A 17853-nucleotide genomic window follows, 5' to 3' on the forward strand; every position below is an offset into this window, starting at 1 on the left:
TAAGGGTTAGTATGATTTTGGTTATTGTATAATCAGTAAAGTTAAGTAGATTATGTTTAATATGTTTATATAACCCTGTACTTGGCTCTGGGAAGTGGGGGGGGAGGGGGAGGGGGGAGGGGGGAGGGGGGGAGGATGGGTTGAAGAAGGTTAAATAGCTCAGATAAGTAGAAATAGTTTTATTGTATATAATATTGATGTTTTAATTTGGAGAGAGGAATTGCTCGGGCATTTCCCCTGGACTGCATCTGGAGTGAGAAGATAGGAGGAAGGGGAGAAGTAAGTAGGAAGGTTGAGGAGAAGGAGGAGAGGAGGAGAGTGAAGAAGAAGAGGGAGGAAGAGGGAAGTGAGAGAAGAGGTTAGAGGGTGGATGCGGTTTGGGGGGAAATGGGTGAGCAATACCGAAAGTTGTCTGTATAAATTTATTTTACTCTTTATCTGAAGTATTTTTATGAATGTAATGCAACATTGAAAATAAAAAATTTTTTACAAAAAAAACCCACAAATACAGCAAATGGAGCATATTTTAGGGGAATTCAGAAATGCCAAGAAACGTGTACTCTTAACTGGCACTGAAAATAACTTTATAACTTTATGCATGACAGACTCGTGAGGCCGGCGTGATGTGCAATTAGTTCACAGGAGGAAATAAGTTGGGGGTTTGTAGGCACCGTGAATTTGTGGGGGGGGGCACAGAGGGGAAGCTCAACCAATTTCACTGTATACATGTTATACTTTGATAATAAAGGGTTTATTATTTATTATTATTTATTAAAATGCAAACATTTTTCTCAGCGCTGAAAATATTCTTTAGGAGACTGACAAGAAGGTCTTCCCAGCCTCAAAGCATCTTTCTTTAACTTTGGTTATTTGTATGTTTTTCTCCAATCCTCAACAGTGTTGCTGACTTCCAGAAAGCTCTTGAAGGCAATGCTTCAAATTACTTAATTTTCTTCAACCGACCAGCAGGTGGGTGTACGATCATATTGTAGGAAGATGTGAAGTTAACTGATCATAATTTCTTGCAGGAGAAGGAATTTCTGGCATGGAGGATAGGTGTGGTATGCTGGATAGTCCTGAGCTGAGATAAGGGCGAGCTGAGATCAAGGCCCCATGAGAAGTTTGCTGGACTTTGGACCAATCATCGTTTCTCAGTCCAACTAACCTCATGGAGTCCTTGGGTGGAGATCTTTGAGTTCATTCTGGGCTTCCAGAAGAGATACGTGTTATAGTAATACAGGTAGTCCTCGACCTACGACCACAACTGAGCCCCAAATTGTTATCGTTAAGCAAGACAGTTGTTGTGAGTTTTGCCCCATTTTATGACTTTTCCTGCCACAGTTATTAAGGGAATCACTAGAGCAGCGGTTCTCAACCTATGGGTCGCGAACCCATTTGGGGTCGATCGACCATTTCACGGGGGTCGCCAAGCAAGGCCGTCCACCATTTTTTTCCCCTTTTCTGGCGGGTGCCTTACCTCCCTTGGGCTGGGCCAGCTGGTGGCCCAGCTGGTAGTTAGTCTGCTCCGTCTCTGCCGCTTGCCAGCTACACCTCGGCCGGCGCAGGGGGTGGCACCATGCATGCACGGCGCTCCCGGGCAGGGAAAGTCCTCAACTTACGACTGGTTGGGTAGTCCTCGACTTACGACCGGTTTAGTCCTCAACTTACGACCGGTGGGGGTCGCGGCATTAAAAAGGTTGAGAACCACTGTACTGGAGTTATTAAGTTAGCAACTCGGTTGTTAAGTGATTCCAGCTTCTCCATTGACGTTGCTTGTCAGAAGGTCACAAAAGGTAATCACATGACCCCGGGACATCGCGACCGTCATAAATATGAGCCAGTGGACAGCCAAATTATGTGATCAGGGGATACTGCAATGTTGTTAAGTCTGAAAAATGGTCATAACTGGAGCTTCCGGTGGATCTGCGCGCGCGATGGCGGCTACTTTGTAGCCGTCCTCCTGGGTAAGTATTTGAATCGCTATGAACAGCGGACATCAGCTGTTCAGCAGTTCAAAAACCCCCTCCCGGGCAAGGGGGGGGGAAGAGAGTTGTCTGAATAGTGGTAGAGCCTCTTATGCACCCCCAAAGTTTTTTTGGGGGGGGGATGAAAAGAGTGCTCCCACAGAGTTCAGACTGTCTCCGCTTCCCAGCTGCTTTTGTCCCTCCACCTCCGCGATTAACTGGTGAGTTTTTCTTAGAAGCGGACAGAGCTGAGTAGAGGATTTAGTTTTTGCTTTCTTTGATTTTATTTGGATTTCAAGTTTAAAGATTTATTTTTACTTTTATATTCCCTCTTTTTATTTTTTTTTCCTTTGTTGAAAGGGAAAGTAAAATGGCGATCGGCAAGCCTTTCGGTGTTTTTTTTTGGGGGGGGGGAGATAGAATGGCGATCAGCAGGCTTTTTGGTGTTTCTTTTTTCCCTTTCCCTTTTCCTTTTTTTTTTTTTTAATGATTGGAATAGAGTGTCAGTATTATTATTTTTGTTTAACTTTTTTGTTTTGTTTTTTGTAGTTTTAAAAAATGGAATGGATTTTTTCTATTTAATTATTTTTTTTTCTTTTTCTCTTCTCTTTTTTTGAACTCCTTTTTTATTATAATGATCTCCTCTTGAAGGATTTTTTTTTTTTTGATTTTATGGAGTTAATTTCTTTTTTTCCTTTGCTTAATTTTTGCAATTTCTAAGAAGGAGCAAAGATTTTTTTTAAGATGGCTCCAAAGCGTCCAGTAATCCCTACAGCTCCTAAGGTGGCTTCTTCTTCGGTGTCATCATCAGCGCAACAATCTAAATCAATAGCTTTACCTTCTTCTTTGGCACAGTCAACAATGGTGAAGGATTTGCAAGATATGATGGGAGATGTTATACTTCAAATTAGGGGAGAAATGAAAGAGATTTTAGAGGAAAACAATAAGACTTTGAGGCAAGAGATAGTTTTGGCTCTAAAAGGAGTTGCCTCTGTTCTTGAAAAGCTGAATTCTCGCGTAGAAGAAGTAGTAGAAAAAGTGGAATTGATGGAGGGAAAATTTGAAAGCATGGAAAAAGAGATGAAAAATTTTCAAGATGAGATTCTTATGCTTCAATATAAACAAATGGAATATGCCTTAAGAATCAGAGGTTTGGGTGAGTCTGTGCAAGAAGATCTGAGAGAGATGGTTGCAAAGGACTTTGCTGTGATTTTGAATAGAGAAAAAGAGGAAATACTTAGTGAAATTGAACAGACATTTAGAGTTAACTCTGTGGTGGCAGAGCAAAAGAATTTGCCAAGAGATGTGGTAATTTATTTTGGGAAAAGATCCCTACGCAATGAAATTATACAAGCTTTTTATAAGAAGAGGTTTCAAATTGCTTCACAAGATGTTATAATTTTAAAAGAGATCCCATCTAAAATTTTAAGAAGAAGAAAGGAGTTTGCTTTTTTAGCAGACAAACTTAAAAAGAGACAAATTTTGTTTAGATGGGATGTTCCGACTGGAATGGTGGTGAGTTACCTGGGGATACGTTATAGTCTTAATACTGTTTCTAAAGCAAAAGACTTTTATACTTCGGTCCTGGGGGTATGTTCATTGCCACCTACCACGTTTAAAGTTTTGGAAGAAAAAAAGGCAGAATTGCAGTCTGAAGTGCTTACACTTATGAAAATTGGGAAATATCAGTTTGAGGGGCCTCAACAAGTAGAGATGGAGGAGAAGAGGACAACCTGTGTAACATACAATTGTAAAGAAAAGGATCAACAGAAGAAGCTCAAGGAAGTTTCACAAGTATTGGTTTCTGAATCTGCGGGAGAAGTAGGATTTATAAACTTTTTGGAGCAACTTTAAGGGCAGAATTGCAGTGTGAAGAGCCTATATTAATGAAAAATGTGAAATCTCAGTTTGAGGGGCCTCAACAAGTCGAGATGAAGGAGCAGAGGACAACTTGTGCAACATATAAACGTAAAGAAAAAGACCAACAGAAGAAGGAGGTTAAGGAAGCTTCACAAGTATTGGTTCCTGAGTTTGTGGGAGAAGCAGGATTTACAAATTTTTTGGAGCTACCTTTAAGGGCAGATTTTAAAGCACTTCTTTCGAGGTTTATGGACAAGAGAGACTGATAAGGATTGTGTTTATAGTGGATGGAACTGGTTATTGGAGAGAAGATTATGGAGATCGAATGAAAATTTTAGATAAGAAGTTTAAGTTTAAGTACTTAGTTTAAGTACTCAGAAGACTATTGAGATTGCGGGAGAAGTAAGATTCATAAATTTTTTGGAGCTACCTTTAAGAGGTTTATGGATAAGAGAAGGAATGTGTTTACTGTGGAGGCATTTGTTATTGGTAAATTTTAATGTTTTAAGTAATGTTTAAATATGTGTTTTGGGATAACAATATAAGTATGATATGAAAAGGTTTAGAGTATATTATAAAATGATGGATAATAATATAAGTATGATATGAAAAGGTTTAGAGTATATTATAATTTGTTTAAAGATTGGTTTTCTTTTTTTTCTCTTCTTTTCTTTTTCTCTTTCTATTATTATTATTTTTAAGAGAAGGTAATTTGTTTAATTAAATGTATTTAGACTTGTTTAGGATTTATATGTTTTTTAAGTTCTTTTTTATTTGATAGGAGAGAAGATTATGGAGATTGAATGAAAATTTTAGATAAGAAGTTTAAATTTAAGTATTTAGTTTAACTATTCAAAAGAGTATTCAGTTTTAACGGTATAATGAATGTTTATATGCTTATTTTTGTGTTTTAGAGTAAAGAAAGAGGGAGATTAGATCTTATATTGTAGGTATAGATATTTAAAGAAAGTAATGTTTAAATTTGTGTTTTGGGGATTCTATATAGAATGATGGATAATAATATAAATATAATACTAGAAAATGTTTAGAGTATATTATAATGTGTGTTTAATGTTTGCAATTATTATCTTTTAGAGAAGATAATCTGTTTAATTTAATGTATTTAGATTTGTTTAGGATTTATATGTGTTTTAAGTTTTTTTTATTATTTTTTATTTTTTTTGAAAAATTTTAATTAAGCCTGTACTCAGCTCTGGGAAGGTTGAGGGAGGGTATGGGAGGTTTGGGGAGATGGGGGAGGGTTTGGGAGGGTTTGGGAGGGTGGGAGGGTTTGGGGAAGGGATTTGTTTTGTAAAATTTAAAAATTTTCAATAATAAAAAAAAATGGTCATAACTCACTTTTGTCAGTGATGTTGTAACTTTGAATGGTCACTGAACAAACAGTTGGAAGTCGAGGACTATATGTAATCTACAGACATTCCTCGGCCACACTTGTTGGGAATTGAAGTCCCAACACAAACAAAGAGAGATTATATACTCTTTGCATGCTTTCCTAATTTTATTTGCTGATTTTGTACTGTTCTTATTCCTTGACATATGGATGAATTATGATTATATTTGAAGATTTGATCTTTGGAGTTGTTGGCACCACAATTTATTTTGAGATATAAACTACAGGTAGTCCTTGACTTAGAACAACTCATTTAGACTTAGGACCGTTTTTCACCCTAACAACGGTTGCAGCATCTCCATGATCACATGATCAAAATTCAGGCACTGGGCAACTGACTCTTATTTATGACGGTTGCAGTGTCCTGGGGTCATGTGATCACTTCTTGCAACCTTCTGACAAGCAAAGTCAATGGGGAAGCCAGACTCACTTAACAACTAAGTTATTTAACTTATCTGCAGTCACTCACTTAACAAGCCTGGCAAGAAAGGTCATAAAATGGGGCAAAACTCACTTAACAACTACCTTGTTTGACAATAGAAATGTGATCGTAAGCAATAGCAATAGCACTTAGACTTTTATACCATTTCCCAGTGCTTTACAGCCCTCTGTAAGAGGTTTACAGAGTCAGCATATTCCCCCAACAATCTGGGTCCTCATTTTACCGACCTTGGAAGGATGGAAGGCTGAGTCAACCTTGAGCCCTGTGAGACTCGAACTGCTGGCAGCCGGCAGTCAGCAGAAGTAGCCTGCAGTACTGCATTGTAACCACTGCGCCACCAGGGCTGTAAGTTGAGCACTTCCTGTATAGTGAGGAATATAGGGTGTCCTTCGGAGCTCAATGGTGTTTTGACCATTATCCAAGATGAGCTGTCCATTTCGCTTTTTTTCTGGACTTTGATCCAGAATAATATCAATCTGGATCTGAAGTATTCCCAAGAGGGAGCCCATCCAGAATCTTCCCATGCCTGTCTGTACATTGTCTCCTCTCCTCCTCTGCAGGGGTGATCTCTATCCTGCTCCATCGGCAAGCAGACAGTGTGGATGTGATTAAAGCCTACACCCACGCCCTTCTTCTAGAGGCCTTACTCTGTGAAGATGTGGAAAACTGTGCCTTGGAAAGAGGGTCCCTCCTGCATTTGCAGCATCAATTATGTAAAGGTGATGATGACCTGGGGAATGAATTTGGGGGAAGAAACGAATTGTGAACGGGGGAGGGGGGGGCAATCTGGAGGACACGTCATAACTTGGTCAGACTGGAAATTCACATCACAGGTTCTTTTCTGGCATGTCTCGTTAGAAGGGACTGAGAAGGACATCTCTTGGTGGTCCCAATTGTCTGTTAGGGTGGGTATCCCTTTTGCTCCAGCACATTACAGATAGTCCTCGACATACAACCGTAATGGAGTCCGGAGCTTTCCTCAGCGCTGTGCAGGCTGTGTTAGCGAAGCAGAACGGGACGCTTTGTCACTCAGCCATGTGGTGCGATCCTGGAAGCAGCAGCCATGTTCCCAGCTATTAGAATTTCATGCGGCTGCTGGGAGCGTGGTGGTCGCTTCCTGAATCACGCCACAGGCCCACACAATGAAGCCATCTATTCTGGCACTGCCGAAAGCACCGGAGCTCTACAAAGGGTAAGTGAGGAGGAGGAGGTGTGGGGCCTGATGGGGTGGGAATCAGGCCTAAGTCCTGTGGGAACCCAGTGGGGGAAGGGAAGGCCTATGGCAGTGGTGGTGAACCTATTGCACTAGTGCCAGAGGCAGCATTCGGAGCCCTCTCTGTGGGCACGCACGCTGTCGCCCCAGCCCCGCCTCCCCCCGTAGCCCCTTCCTCACCAGCAGCCCCCCCGGAGAAGAGTTACCCCCAGGTGCGGCCCATGCAGAGCTGCACAGCCAAGCACATGGCAGCTGAACAGCAGATGCTGTGGGGTGCGAGTGGAGGGCGTGGCCACCATGGCGCTGCAGGTGTGCTGTGGATGGCCCTGAGGGTGGGCGGGGTGAGGGCGGAGCAGGGCGGGAGTGGGTGGGCGGAGTGAGGCAGGGCGGTTTTTGGGCACTCGGTCTCTAAAAGTTTATCCGTCAATGGCCTATGGGAACCTGGGCGGGGGAAAATGGGGGAAGACAGGCAGGGAAGCTACGGTGTCCCTGTGGTTGGTTGTAAAGGTGAACAACTACGGGGGGTGCTATAGTGGCCATTACTTGGGGATTGGCTCATAAGTAGCTTTTGAGGGGTTTATTCCACCACATTACAGATAGTCCTTGACATAAAATTGTAATGAAGCCTAGAGCTTTTTTTGGGGGGGGGTGTCCACCGTAACTGTGAATGGCTGTTAAGCAACAATCACCTGTACATAGTGTGAGATGCACAGTATGGCCCACTGCAGTTGTATCCTGATATTTCTCCCCCAGTCGTCTGCCAGTGAGATGTTTTCAGCTGCCTGCCTCAGATCTAATCAGTTGAGAAGAGGCTTGCAAACGATACCCAAGGTGTTTGCACCACCTTCCTCAGGTCAATTGTGTTCCTTGCAACTGACACAACTGCTGTCCGATAGGTCTTTTCGAGGCAAGTGGGGCCTATGGAGACTGAAGAGATTTGGAGATGGAGGTGGCCATTTACCTCAGGCTACCCCAAAGGCTTTGGGGCAGGGAGAAAAGGGAGGTTGCTCATCATAGTGCAGACATGTCAAACACAAGGCCCGGGGGCCGGATGCAGCCCGCGAAGTGGTTTCATGTGGCCTGCGAAGCCATCCTGGAAACAGTGAGGGAATGGCCCCCTCTGCCTTAGCCCTGGCCCAGGCCGGCCGGGAGCCAATGTACAATTTTGTGGTGGCCCCCTATGCTGAAACGTATTCAGTCTTAGCTCCACAAGGCCGTCTGGAAACGGCTTGGTGCCGCAGATGCTCGAGGGCCAGGCTGGGTGTTTGACCTCTGCTGCCCAGGGCTCCGGGCAGCCCGTGCCACCATCCAGTCCCCCCCCCATGCATGGCCTGAGAGTAACATTGAGGCTCCTCCAGTGGACCATGCCTTGGCACTTGCCCCGGTCCAACCTCCTTCTGCCAGAGACCCTCAGATCTGTCCCACTCCTGCCCAGGCCCCCCAGGCACCCTTGATGCAAACGATGCAGAGCTGGCCACGCCCACCCAACAGGCCACACCCACTCCATGCCCACCCAGTAGGCCGCACTCACCCTGGCCATACCCACCTGCCCCCCCCGAGGGCAAATGCAATGCTGATGCGGCCGTCAGTGAAATTGAGTTTGACACCCCTGTCATAGTGGATACTTGGTAAGGTGGATGGTTGGTAAAGATAGTCCTCGACTTACAACCATTCCTTTAGGACTGTTTGAAGTTACAACGGCACTGGACAAAGCGACTTATGACCGTTTTTCATGCTTACCACCTTTGCAAGCATCCCCAGGGTCACATGATCAGAATTTGGACGCTTGGCAACTGGTTCATATTTATGACGGTTGCATTGTCCTGGGGTCACGTGATCCCCTTTGGCAACTTTCTGACAGGCAAAGTCAGTGGGGAAGCCAGACTCACTTAACGACCGTGTTACTGACTTAACAGCTGCAGGGATTCCCTTAACAGCTGTGGCAAGAAAGGTCATAAAGTGGGGCAAAACTCACTTAACTATGGTCTTGCTTAGCCACAGAAATGTTGGGTTCAGCTTCCGGTCTGAGGCGACGGCGATGGCGGCTAGCTTTTAGCCGTCCAGCTGGGGAAGTGTCAGAGCCGCGGAGCGCAGCGTGCATCAGCTGGCCCGCGGCTCGGAAATCCCTTCCCGGGCAAAGGGAAGGGACAGAGAGTGCAGGGATAGAGGTAGAACCCCTGAACCCCCTCTGGATTTGTTTCTAGAGGGGGTGAAAGGAGTGTTCCCTCGGAGCTCCTGCTGATCTCCGCCTCCCAGCTGTTTTTGCTTCCTAGGAAGCAAAAGAAACCGCCGCTTCTATCTCCGTGTTTATAGCATTCTGGTGAGTAATTTTTAAACGGACGGAGCAGTTTAAAGGATTTTTTGTTATAATTTAGGTGTTTAATTTTTTTATTTTTTGATTTCTACTATTATTCCTCCTTTTTTTTTTTGTTATATTAGTGAAAGGATTTAAGATGGCGCTTTGAAAGTGTCGGAGTTTTTTTTTCCTTTCTCTTTTGTTTTACTTTCCCTTTTTAAGGATTGGTTTTTGCCTTTACTTTTGTTTTTGGTTTAGAATTTTTTTTCTTTTGAATTGTTTGCTCTTTTATTTTTTATTTTTTGGATTTACTCTGGACTTTCAAGGACCATAGTTTGTCTCTTTTTAAAAATTTTTTTCTTTTTTTTTCCCTCCTCCCTTCCTGGCTGGAGGGGAAAGGGAAGTGACAATTGTGCTTTTTAAAATGGCTTCAAAGAGGCAGCAGCCTTCCTCAATATCTAAGGTTATTTCTTCTCCTATAACTTCCACTGCACAGCTACAACAACAATCTAAACATGTACCACCGGCTCAGCCACCACCCTCCCCTCCTCTATCTGGACTTTCAGCACAAGAGGTTAGAGGCATAATGGGAGAGATTGTAGTTCAAATGAGAGAGGAAATGAATCAATTTGTCTCACAGATTAAATCAGAAATTAAATCTGATCTCAAAGAAGAGATAACGGGGATAAAGACTAAATTGCAAGAAAACAATAATGAATTACGACAAGATATACTGGCAGCTGTTTCAGGTTTGGCTACTGTGGTGGTTAAGCTCGATGCAAGGCTTGAGGAAGTGGAAGACAAAGTTGACTCTTTGGATGACAAAATTCAAGATGTGGAAAGGAAGGTGGACTCCTCACAAGAAGATATTTTGATGTTTCAGTACAGACAAATGGAGTATGCCCTGAGGATCAGAGGCCTCAAGGAAGATGTGAATCAAGATCTGGTGGAGGTGGTCCTTGCTGATCTGGCGCTGGCCTTGGATATGGATAAAGGAGAATTACAGAGAGAAGTGGAAAAAATTTATAGGCTCAACTCCTGGATTGCTAAGCAGAAGAACTTGCCTAGAGATGTGGTGATTTATTTTACAAAGAAGTCCCTGCGGAATGAGATTATACAAGCTTTTTACAATAAAAGATTTCAGATTGCTGCCCAAGATGTCATCATTTTAAAGGAAATCCCATCCAAAATTTTAAGAAGCAGGAAAGACTTTGCTTTTTTAACCAATGAGCTTAAAGCTAGATCGATGCCATTTAGATGGGAAATTCCGATGGGTATTGTTTTGAGCCATGCTGGGACACGCTACAGATTGAACACAGTTGATAAAGCTAGAGACTTTTATACTTCGGTCCTGGGTGCAGGCTCAACTTCATCTGGTCGGAAATCTTTGAGTGGCAAGGAAGTTGAGCAGCAATCTGAGGCATTAGATTTGGTTTCCGCTGGGATGATAGAAGCTGTAAAGCAACGCCAGACGGAGGTTAAAGAGCAGAGGATGACCCGTGCAGCCTATAAGCGTAAAGAGAAGGAGCAACGTAAAAAAGAGCCTAAAGAGAGTTCTCCTGGAAGTGCATCACCGCCGGTGGGAGGAGCAAGACCCAAGAGTTATGCAACACACGCAGCTCTTTCAGAGTTTGATGGTGTCTTCTCCAGGCTGCGTGCCAAGGGAGATGGCAAAGTTTTTGACCTGGAATGTTAATGGATTGAATTCTCCTCAGAAACGCAAAAATTTTTTTTATTATTTGAAGCAACATACTAATGATGTTATTTGCTTACAGGAAACTCATATTTTACTTAAAGATCAGAAATATTTAGTTAATGCTCGTTTGGGATCTCATTTTATATCTTCTGCTCCTGGGAAGAAAGGGGGAGTTGTTATATATGTTAAACAAAACCTACCAGCCTGTCTGGTAGAATCAGATCCCCAGGGGAGATATGTGATGATTGAACTTGGTATTTATGGTAAGAAAATACTTATAGTTGGACTTTACGCTCCAAATCAACAACAGGAACAATTTTATAAGCAGTTACATCAAAAAATAACATTGTTTGATTATAGATCAGTGGTATTAATGGGTGATTGGAATGGTGTCCTAGATACACAAAGGGACAAGAAAGGTTCCTCTCCTTTTCTCAAACAAGCAAGGCTACCTAAAGCCTTTTTTGATATGAAAGAAGACTGGGAATTAAGGGATTATTGGCGGGAACGTAACCAAGAGGAGAGAGACTTTACTTTTTTTTCTGATAGACACCAATCTTTTTCAAGAATTGACTTTTTCTTGATTACCACGGACTTGTATAATAAAGTAAAGAATGTAAAGATTTTTCCTAGATCACTGACGGATCATAGTCCAGTTTGGATGGAGCTGATTCAAGAGAAAGAGGAAAGAAGATCCTGGAGAGTTAATGAAAATTTGTTTAGACAAGAGAAGAATGTTCAAAAATTAAAGGAGTCTTTAAAGGACTATTTTGCTTTGAATATGTACAAGGGGACTTCAATGTCAATGGTATGGGATGCAGGTAAAGCATTTATGCGCGGTGTTTTGATAAAAATGAATAATTTTTATAAGCGAAATCAGATTCAGAAACGTAGAGAACTTGAGGATGAAATTAAATTAAAAGAAAGGGCTTTGATTCTAAATCCTTCTGATGAAAGTACTAAAGAATCTGTAAAGTTATTAAGGTCACAATTTAATATGTTGATAGCAGATCAAGCTGCAACCAATTTATTATTTATGAAACAAAATACATTTTGTAATGCTAATAAGCCGGGGAGATGGTTGGCTTATCAATTAAGAAAGAAACAGAGACAGAGAATAATAGAGAAAATAAATTACAAGGGTAAACTAGTTTCTCAGAAGGAATTAATTAAAAAATCTTTTTTGGATTATTATCAAAACTTATATAAATCTACTAATGTACAATTGTTAGATATAAATAAATATTTAGCTGAGGCAAGTTTTCCTAAATTGACTGAGGATCAGAAATATGAAATTAATGGCTTAATTACTAAGGAGGAAATTGCCTCAGCAATTCAACAATTGAAATTAGGGAAAGCACCGGGTACGGATGGGTTAACAGCTGTTTATTATAAAGCCTTAATGGAGGAGATGATCCAACCATTAAATGATCTTTTTAATGGTATCTTTACAGGGCTTAGAGATTCCTCCTTCATGGCGTAGTGCCTTTATATCATTGATTCCAAAGGAGGATCAAGATCTTACTTTACCAAAAAATTATAGGCCTATATCTCTTTTAAACGTGGATTATAAGATATTTGTAAAAATTTTGGTAAATAGGCTTATGAGGGTGGTGCATCATCTTGTGCATAAAGATCAATCAGGGTTTATAACAGGAAGGTATATGAAAAACAATGTTAGACAAATTATTAATCTATTAGAATACTTAGATAAGAACAACCAAGTTCCTGCAGGGCTCATATTTTTAGATGCTGAAAAAGCATTTGACCAATTGAATTGGCATTTTATGCTAAGAGTAATGGAAGAAATGAATTTTGGTGAAAACATATTACAAGCCCTTAAGGTAATATATCAAAAACAAACAGCACAACTTATTGTTAATGGAGGTCTTTCGGAGGTTTTCACAATAGAGAAAGGTACTAGACAGGGGTGTCCTTTATCGCCATTGTTGTTTGTTTTAACATTGGAAATATTATTGATCAAAATTCGAGAGTCTCAGGAAATTAAAGGAATATATGTTAATAAAAAAGAATATAAGTTAAGAGCTTTTGCGGATGACTTGGTTGTTACTTTGTCGCAACCTGATTATTCTGTAGTAAACTTATTACAGTTGATTCATCATTATGGCTTGGTCTCGGGTTTCAAGATTAATGTAAATAAGACCAAAATTTTACCTAAAAATATGTCTAGTCAGGAGAAGCAGATTTTGACTAACCTGACGGGTTTTGAGATTGTTAATAAGGTAAAATATTTGGGGGTGATGTTGTCTGTTTCTAATGTAAAATTATTTAAAAATAATTATGAAAGGTTGTGGGTCAGGGTACAGAAGGACTTGAAGAACTGGGAAAAGTTGCAATTATCCCTCATGGGAAGAATTGCAGTGATAAAAATGAATATTTTACCCAAGTTTCTTTTTCTGTTTCAAATGTTACCAATTTTGAAAAATGAGATTAATTTAAATGAGTGGCAGAAGGGTCTTAATAAATTTATCTGGGCAGGGAAAAAGCCAAGGGTTAAGTTTAAAATTATGCAAGACTTCCGTGAGAGGGGTGGACTTAAGGTACCAAATTTGAAATTATATTATGATGCGGTGGTTTTAACACTAATCAGTGATTGGGTAAATTTGACAAACTCTGAGATACTTTATCTAGAGGGATGGGACTTACTTTATGGGTGGCATGCCTATTTAATATTCAATAAAAAAATGGATTGGACTTTTAAATCTCATATCTTAAGAATCTCTTTACTTAGGATTTGGAGAAAATATTATAAAAGTGATTTCAAAGTACCATTATGGGCTATACCTTGGCATGCGATAGAAGCAATAAAAAGAGGGGTTAAAATGGATATGGTGTCCTATAGACAGTTACTTAAATGGGATGGACAAAACTGGCAATTAAAATCACGGGAAGAGTTAGCACAAGAAAACTTTATTTATTCTTGGTTCCAATATAGGCAATTACTAGACAGATGGAAGACGGATTGTAAGGTGGGTTTTCTTAGAGAAGATGAAAATCTTATTAAGCAAGTGAAGGATTCAAGACAAACCCACATTAAGAGAATTTATGCGGTTTTAGTTGAATTGGATTCAGAAACGGAACTAATTAAAGATTGTATGATAAGATGGGCGCAGAATTTTGGTGAGCCAGTTTCATTGGACACCTGGGAAAAAATTTGGGTGAGAAATGTCAAATTTACACAAGCACAGAATTTAAGGGAGAATTTCTATAAAATGTTTTATAGATGGCACCTTGATCCACAAAAAATGTCTTATATGTACCCTGACGTGCAACCCAAATGTTGGAGATGTGGTTATAAGGAGGCTTCCTATTATCATATTTGGTGGTCATGCAGAGAGATAAAAGTATTTTGGATCAAAGTATGGTGGAATATCCAGAGAATTTTTAGAAGGAGGGTAAAATTTACTCCGCAATTATTTTTGTTAGGTATTGTTACAGATTGTGATACAAAGGAGGTTGTTTTGATGTTAAATTTGATTACAGCCGCTAGGCTGTTAGTAGGACAATATTGGAAGAAGGAATCTTTGCCTACATTGCAGGAATGGTTTCTTAAAGTAGCTTATCTGGCGGAAATGGCAAAGATTTCGGCTTTCTTAAAGCAACAAACGCAAGAGAAGTTTCTTGCTGTTTGGGACAAATGGATAAAATTTATACAATTTAGATTGGGTATACAAAAATATTATATAGTTTTTTCATAAGTTTTATTTTTATATATATTATAGATAATCTTTTTATATATATAAATATAAAGTTTTTAATTTAATTTTTATTTTTACTTTTTAAGCCTATATTCTGCTCTGGGAAGCTCAGGGGGGGGGAAGGGAGGGGGGGGGTTTGGGAGGGGTGGGGGGTTTTTTTTTTATATATGTATTGTTTAGTTTTATTTTTTTTTGTATATGTTGTCTCTTGTTTTGTATTCTTTTTTCTTTTTTGTAAAATTTATAAAACTTTTAATAAAAAAAAAAAAAAAAGAAATGTTGGGTTCAATTGTGGCCGTAAGTTGGGGACTAGCCTATAAACGTCCTGCTTATGTTCTCATTCTCTCTCCAGCAGCATTTGGAAAAAGTTATACAGTTCCTGGCAACCCAACTTGTACCTTGTTTGTGAATTAATCTCCTTCGCATTTATACTGCCAGGGACTCAAGGAGACTAACTTTGCTTCTCTTCCATTTACAAAGGCTTCCCCCCCCCCCGTTTTCTCTCCTTTGTGGCAAGCACAAATCTGCCTTGCAGGCTCTTCCTCATGGTTTTTTTTTTTTTCCTTTTCCTGCTTTTCAGAATCCGGTAACGAGGATCCCAGGATAAATTCCGAAATGCATCAGTTCTTAGATAGGATATTTCCCAAATTCCTGGCAGGTGCGTGGTGGAAATTTAAAAACTGACTTTTCACTTAAATTCTGGATTCAGCACCAAGCAAGCTCAAATCTCACTTTTCAAAAAGTTCGGTCCATGAAGTCAGTCTACACCTTTAAGTGCTTTTTTGAGTTATACCAGGGGTAGGCAACCTTGGCTCTTTTATGACCTGTGGACTTCAACTCCCAGAATTCCTGAGCCAGCCATGCTGAGGGGAAAGGGAGAGGTTTCCAAGCTGAGCCATGCTAGCTCAGGAATTCTGGGAGTTGAAGTCCATGAGTCATAAAAGAGCCAAGGTTGCCTATCCCTGAGTTATACAATTCAATTGTATAACTGTATATTGGCGTTGTGTGGATGGCCAGGGACCAGTCATATTGGGGAGGGGGCTGAGGGTCTCAAGAGGATAGGGTCATATTCATGTGGATGGAACCATGATCAATGGGAATTTGGGGTGTGTGTGTTTGCTCTTTAATTATGATAATGCCTCTTTTAGTAGCTCTCGTGTGTTTTCCACCTCAAAATAGGGGGAAATGATGCCCTCAGCTTTTAGCAGGTGATCAGAGTAACCTCCAGCAACCACAAAAGTGTCTTACATGACCTCTGAGGGCACACTGCCACCCCCCCCCCAGTGCTGACTAAAAGGGAAAGATTTAAATCAGTTTTTCTCAACCTTGGCCACTTGACCGTTGTGTGGACTTCACCTCCCATAATTCCTCAGCCATTACGGAATTCTGGGAGTTGAAGTCCACGCATCTTCCAAGTAGCCAAGGTTGAGAAAAGCTGATTAATGCAGCCCTAAAGAGCAACAGAAGATTCCAGAGTCCTTTGAAGATATGAAATCATCCTTGTTCAAAGCTTTTCCCAGCACTCTGGGAGTGCTTCTGAGTGTCAGTCGCAGCTCTGCCCAATTTTTTTTTTAATTAAACCAGATATAGGAAGTCCTCACTTACTCACCCTTTGTTCGGTGGCTGTTTGACTTTATGACAGTGCTGAACAAGACTTAACGATAGGTCCTCAAAATTGCAGACATGCTGGGTTCACGTGAATGTCATTTGTGACCTTCATTGCTGGCTTCTGACAAAGTCAACGGAGAAGCTGGCAGAAGTCACAAATCACAGTGTCATTGTACTTCGCAACCTGTGGTGATTCACTTAATAGCCACAGCCAAAAATGACAAACTCCCGTTGTCCCCAAAGTGCTTTTTTCAAAAGGCAAGTGGACTTCGTTTTTCCTTGAGGACGTTTCGCTTCTCATCCAAGGTCAGAGCTGAAGAAGCTTCTTAGATGAGAAGCGAAACATCCTCAGAGAAAAACAAAGTCCAGTTGCCTTTTGAAAAAGCACTTTTGGAACAACCATGACCCGGATGATTGAGACTCTCCATGGACAATCTTGCGTTGTAATTCAAAGGTGGTCACATGATTTTTCAGTTAACAATCTAGTCACTTTGCGACGGAGTTGCAGATCCTGTGGCAATGGGTGAGGACTACTGTAGTTTTGAATTTCTAATGCTGTTTGTTTGTTTGTTTGTTTATGAGACTTATATACCGCTTTTAAGTGCAAGCACTCTCTAAGCGGTGTACACCAGTAAGCAATGTATATATATATTTACATTGCCCCCAACAATCTGGGTCCTCATTTTACCTACCTCGGAAGGATGGAAGGTTGAGTCAACCTTGAGCCGGTGAGATTTGAACTGCTGACCTGCTGAACACAGTCAGCTAAAGTGGCCTGCAGTACTGCACTCTAACTGCTGCGCCACCTCGGCTTTACACTTGTATCTCTTGTACTTTGCCCAGAAAGATAGAAACCGAGGTTAGGGTGCAGTGTTTATAGATATACCCAATCCTTTCTGTTCACTTTGGGTTCCCTTGTGCTTCCAAGGACTGACATCTGCTGGATGGGTAACCAGTCGAAACCTTCTGGGCCCTGAGGAATGGCGGATAGAGTGGCTCAGCGCTGAGAAGAAAATGCTCTGATTCTGATTCTGGAAGAATTTTTATGCCAAGAACCTGATTTATTCAATCATAGAAAAGGAGGAGATCCTTGGGGTTGTCTTTTACAAAAACAACTGTAGATTTGGATTTGCCTTGCCTCAGTTTACCACTCCTTAACTGTAAAATAAAGATGAGGTGCTGACAACGTAAAATTTCTTTCCAATTATTTTTTTTAAAAATGTGATGAAGTGTTTACATATTTTGCCTTTGAGGGATAAAGCTAATGTATACCTTCATAGCATCCCTGCAAGACTAAGAGATGTGTATTGAATTGGATAGGTAATCCTCATTTAGCAACCACAGTAGGGACTGATCACTTGTCGTTAATTGGAGTGGCTGTTAAATAAATTACAACTGTGCTTATGATCTTACCTCAGCTTTTCTTTGCTTTACAGACCTGCAAAGGTCATAAATGCGAGGCTCGGCTGCAGTTACTTTTGCATCCCTATTGTAATGGCAAATGGTCACCGTCTGAGGCAGTTGCTAAATGAGGACTACATGTACTCCTTGATTTTGCCTTTCCAAGCTGGTATCCAGTATGTGCCTTGTTCAGTATGGGGAAGTCTTTTTGTTTACATAGATTTTTACCTCACAAATTTGATT

The 17853-nt window shown here is 40.8% G+C and overlaps 1 protein-coding gene across 6 annotated transcripts in view; it reads left to right on the plus strand.

The window, feature by feature from the left end:
• Positions 1-17402, plus strand: part of RUSF1 (RUS family member 1) — a 29123-nt gene extending 11721 nt beyond the window's left edge. For all 6 annotated transcript variants that reach the window (XM_039330445.1, XM_039330446.1, XM_039330447.1 and 3 more), the window contains 4 exons: positions 899-969; positions 6238-6396; positions 15182-15259; positions 17138-17402. In XM_039330445.1, coding sequence (XP_039186379.1) covers positions 899-969; positions 6238-6396; positions 15182-15259; positions 17138-17232 — 403 coding nt within the window. In that variant the 3' untranslated portion in view covers positions 17233-17402. The remainder of the gene's footprint in view (positions 1-898; positions 970-6237; positions 6397-15181; positions 15260-17137) is intronic.
• Positions 17403-17853: the final 451 nt, after the last annotated feature.

Source organism: Crotalus tigris, unplaced genomic scaffold (assembly GCF_016545835.1).
Source record: "Crotalus tigris isolate CLP2741 ecotype Arizona unplaced genomic scaffold, ASM1654583v1 scf7180000024427.8105951120:4207309, whole genome shotgun sequence".
Lineage (NCBI taxonomy): Eukaryota > Metazoa > Chordata > Lepidosauria > Squamata > Viperidae > Crotalus > Crotalus tigris.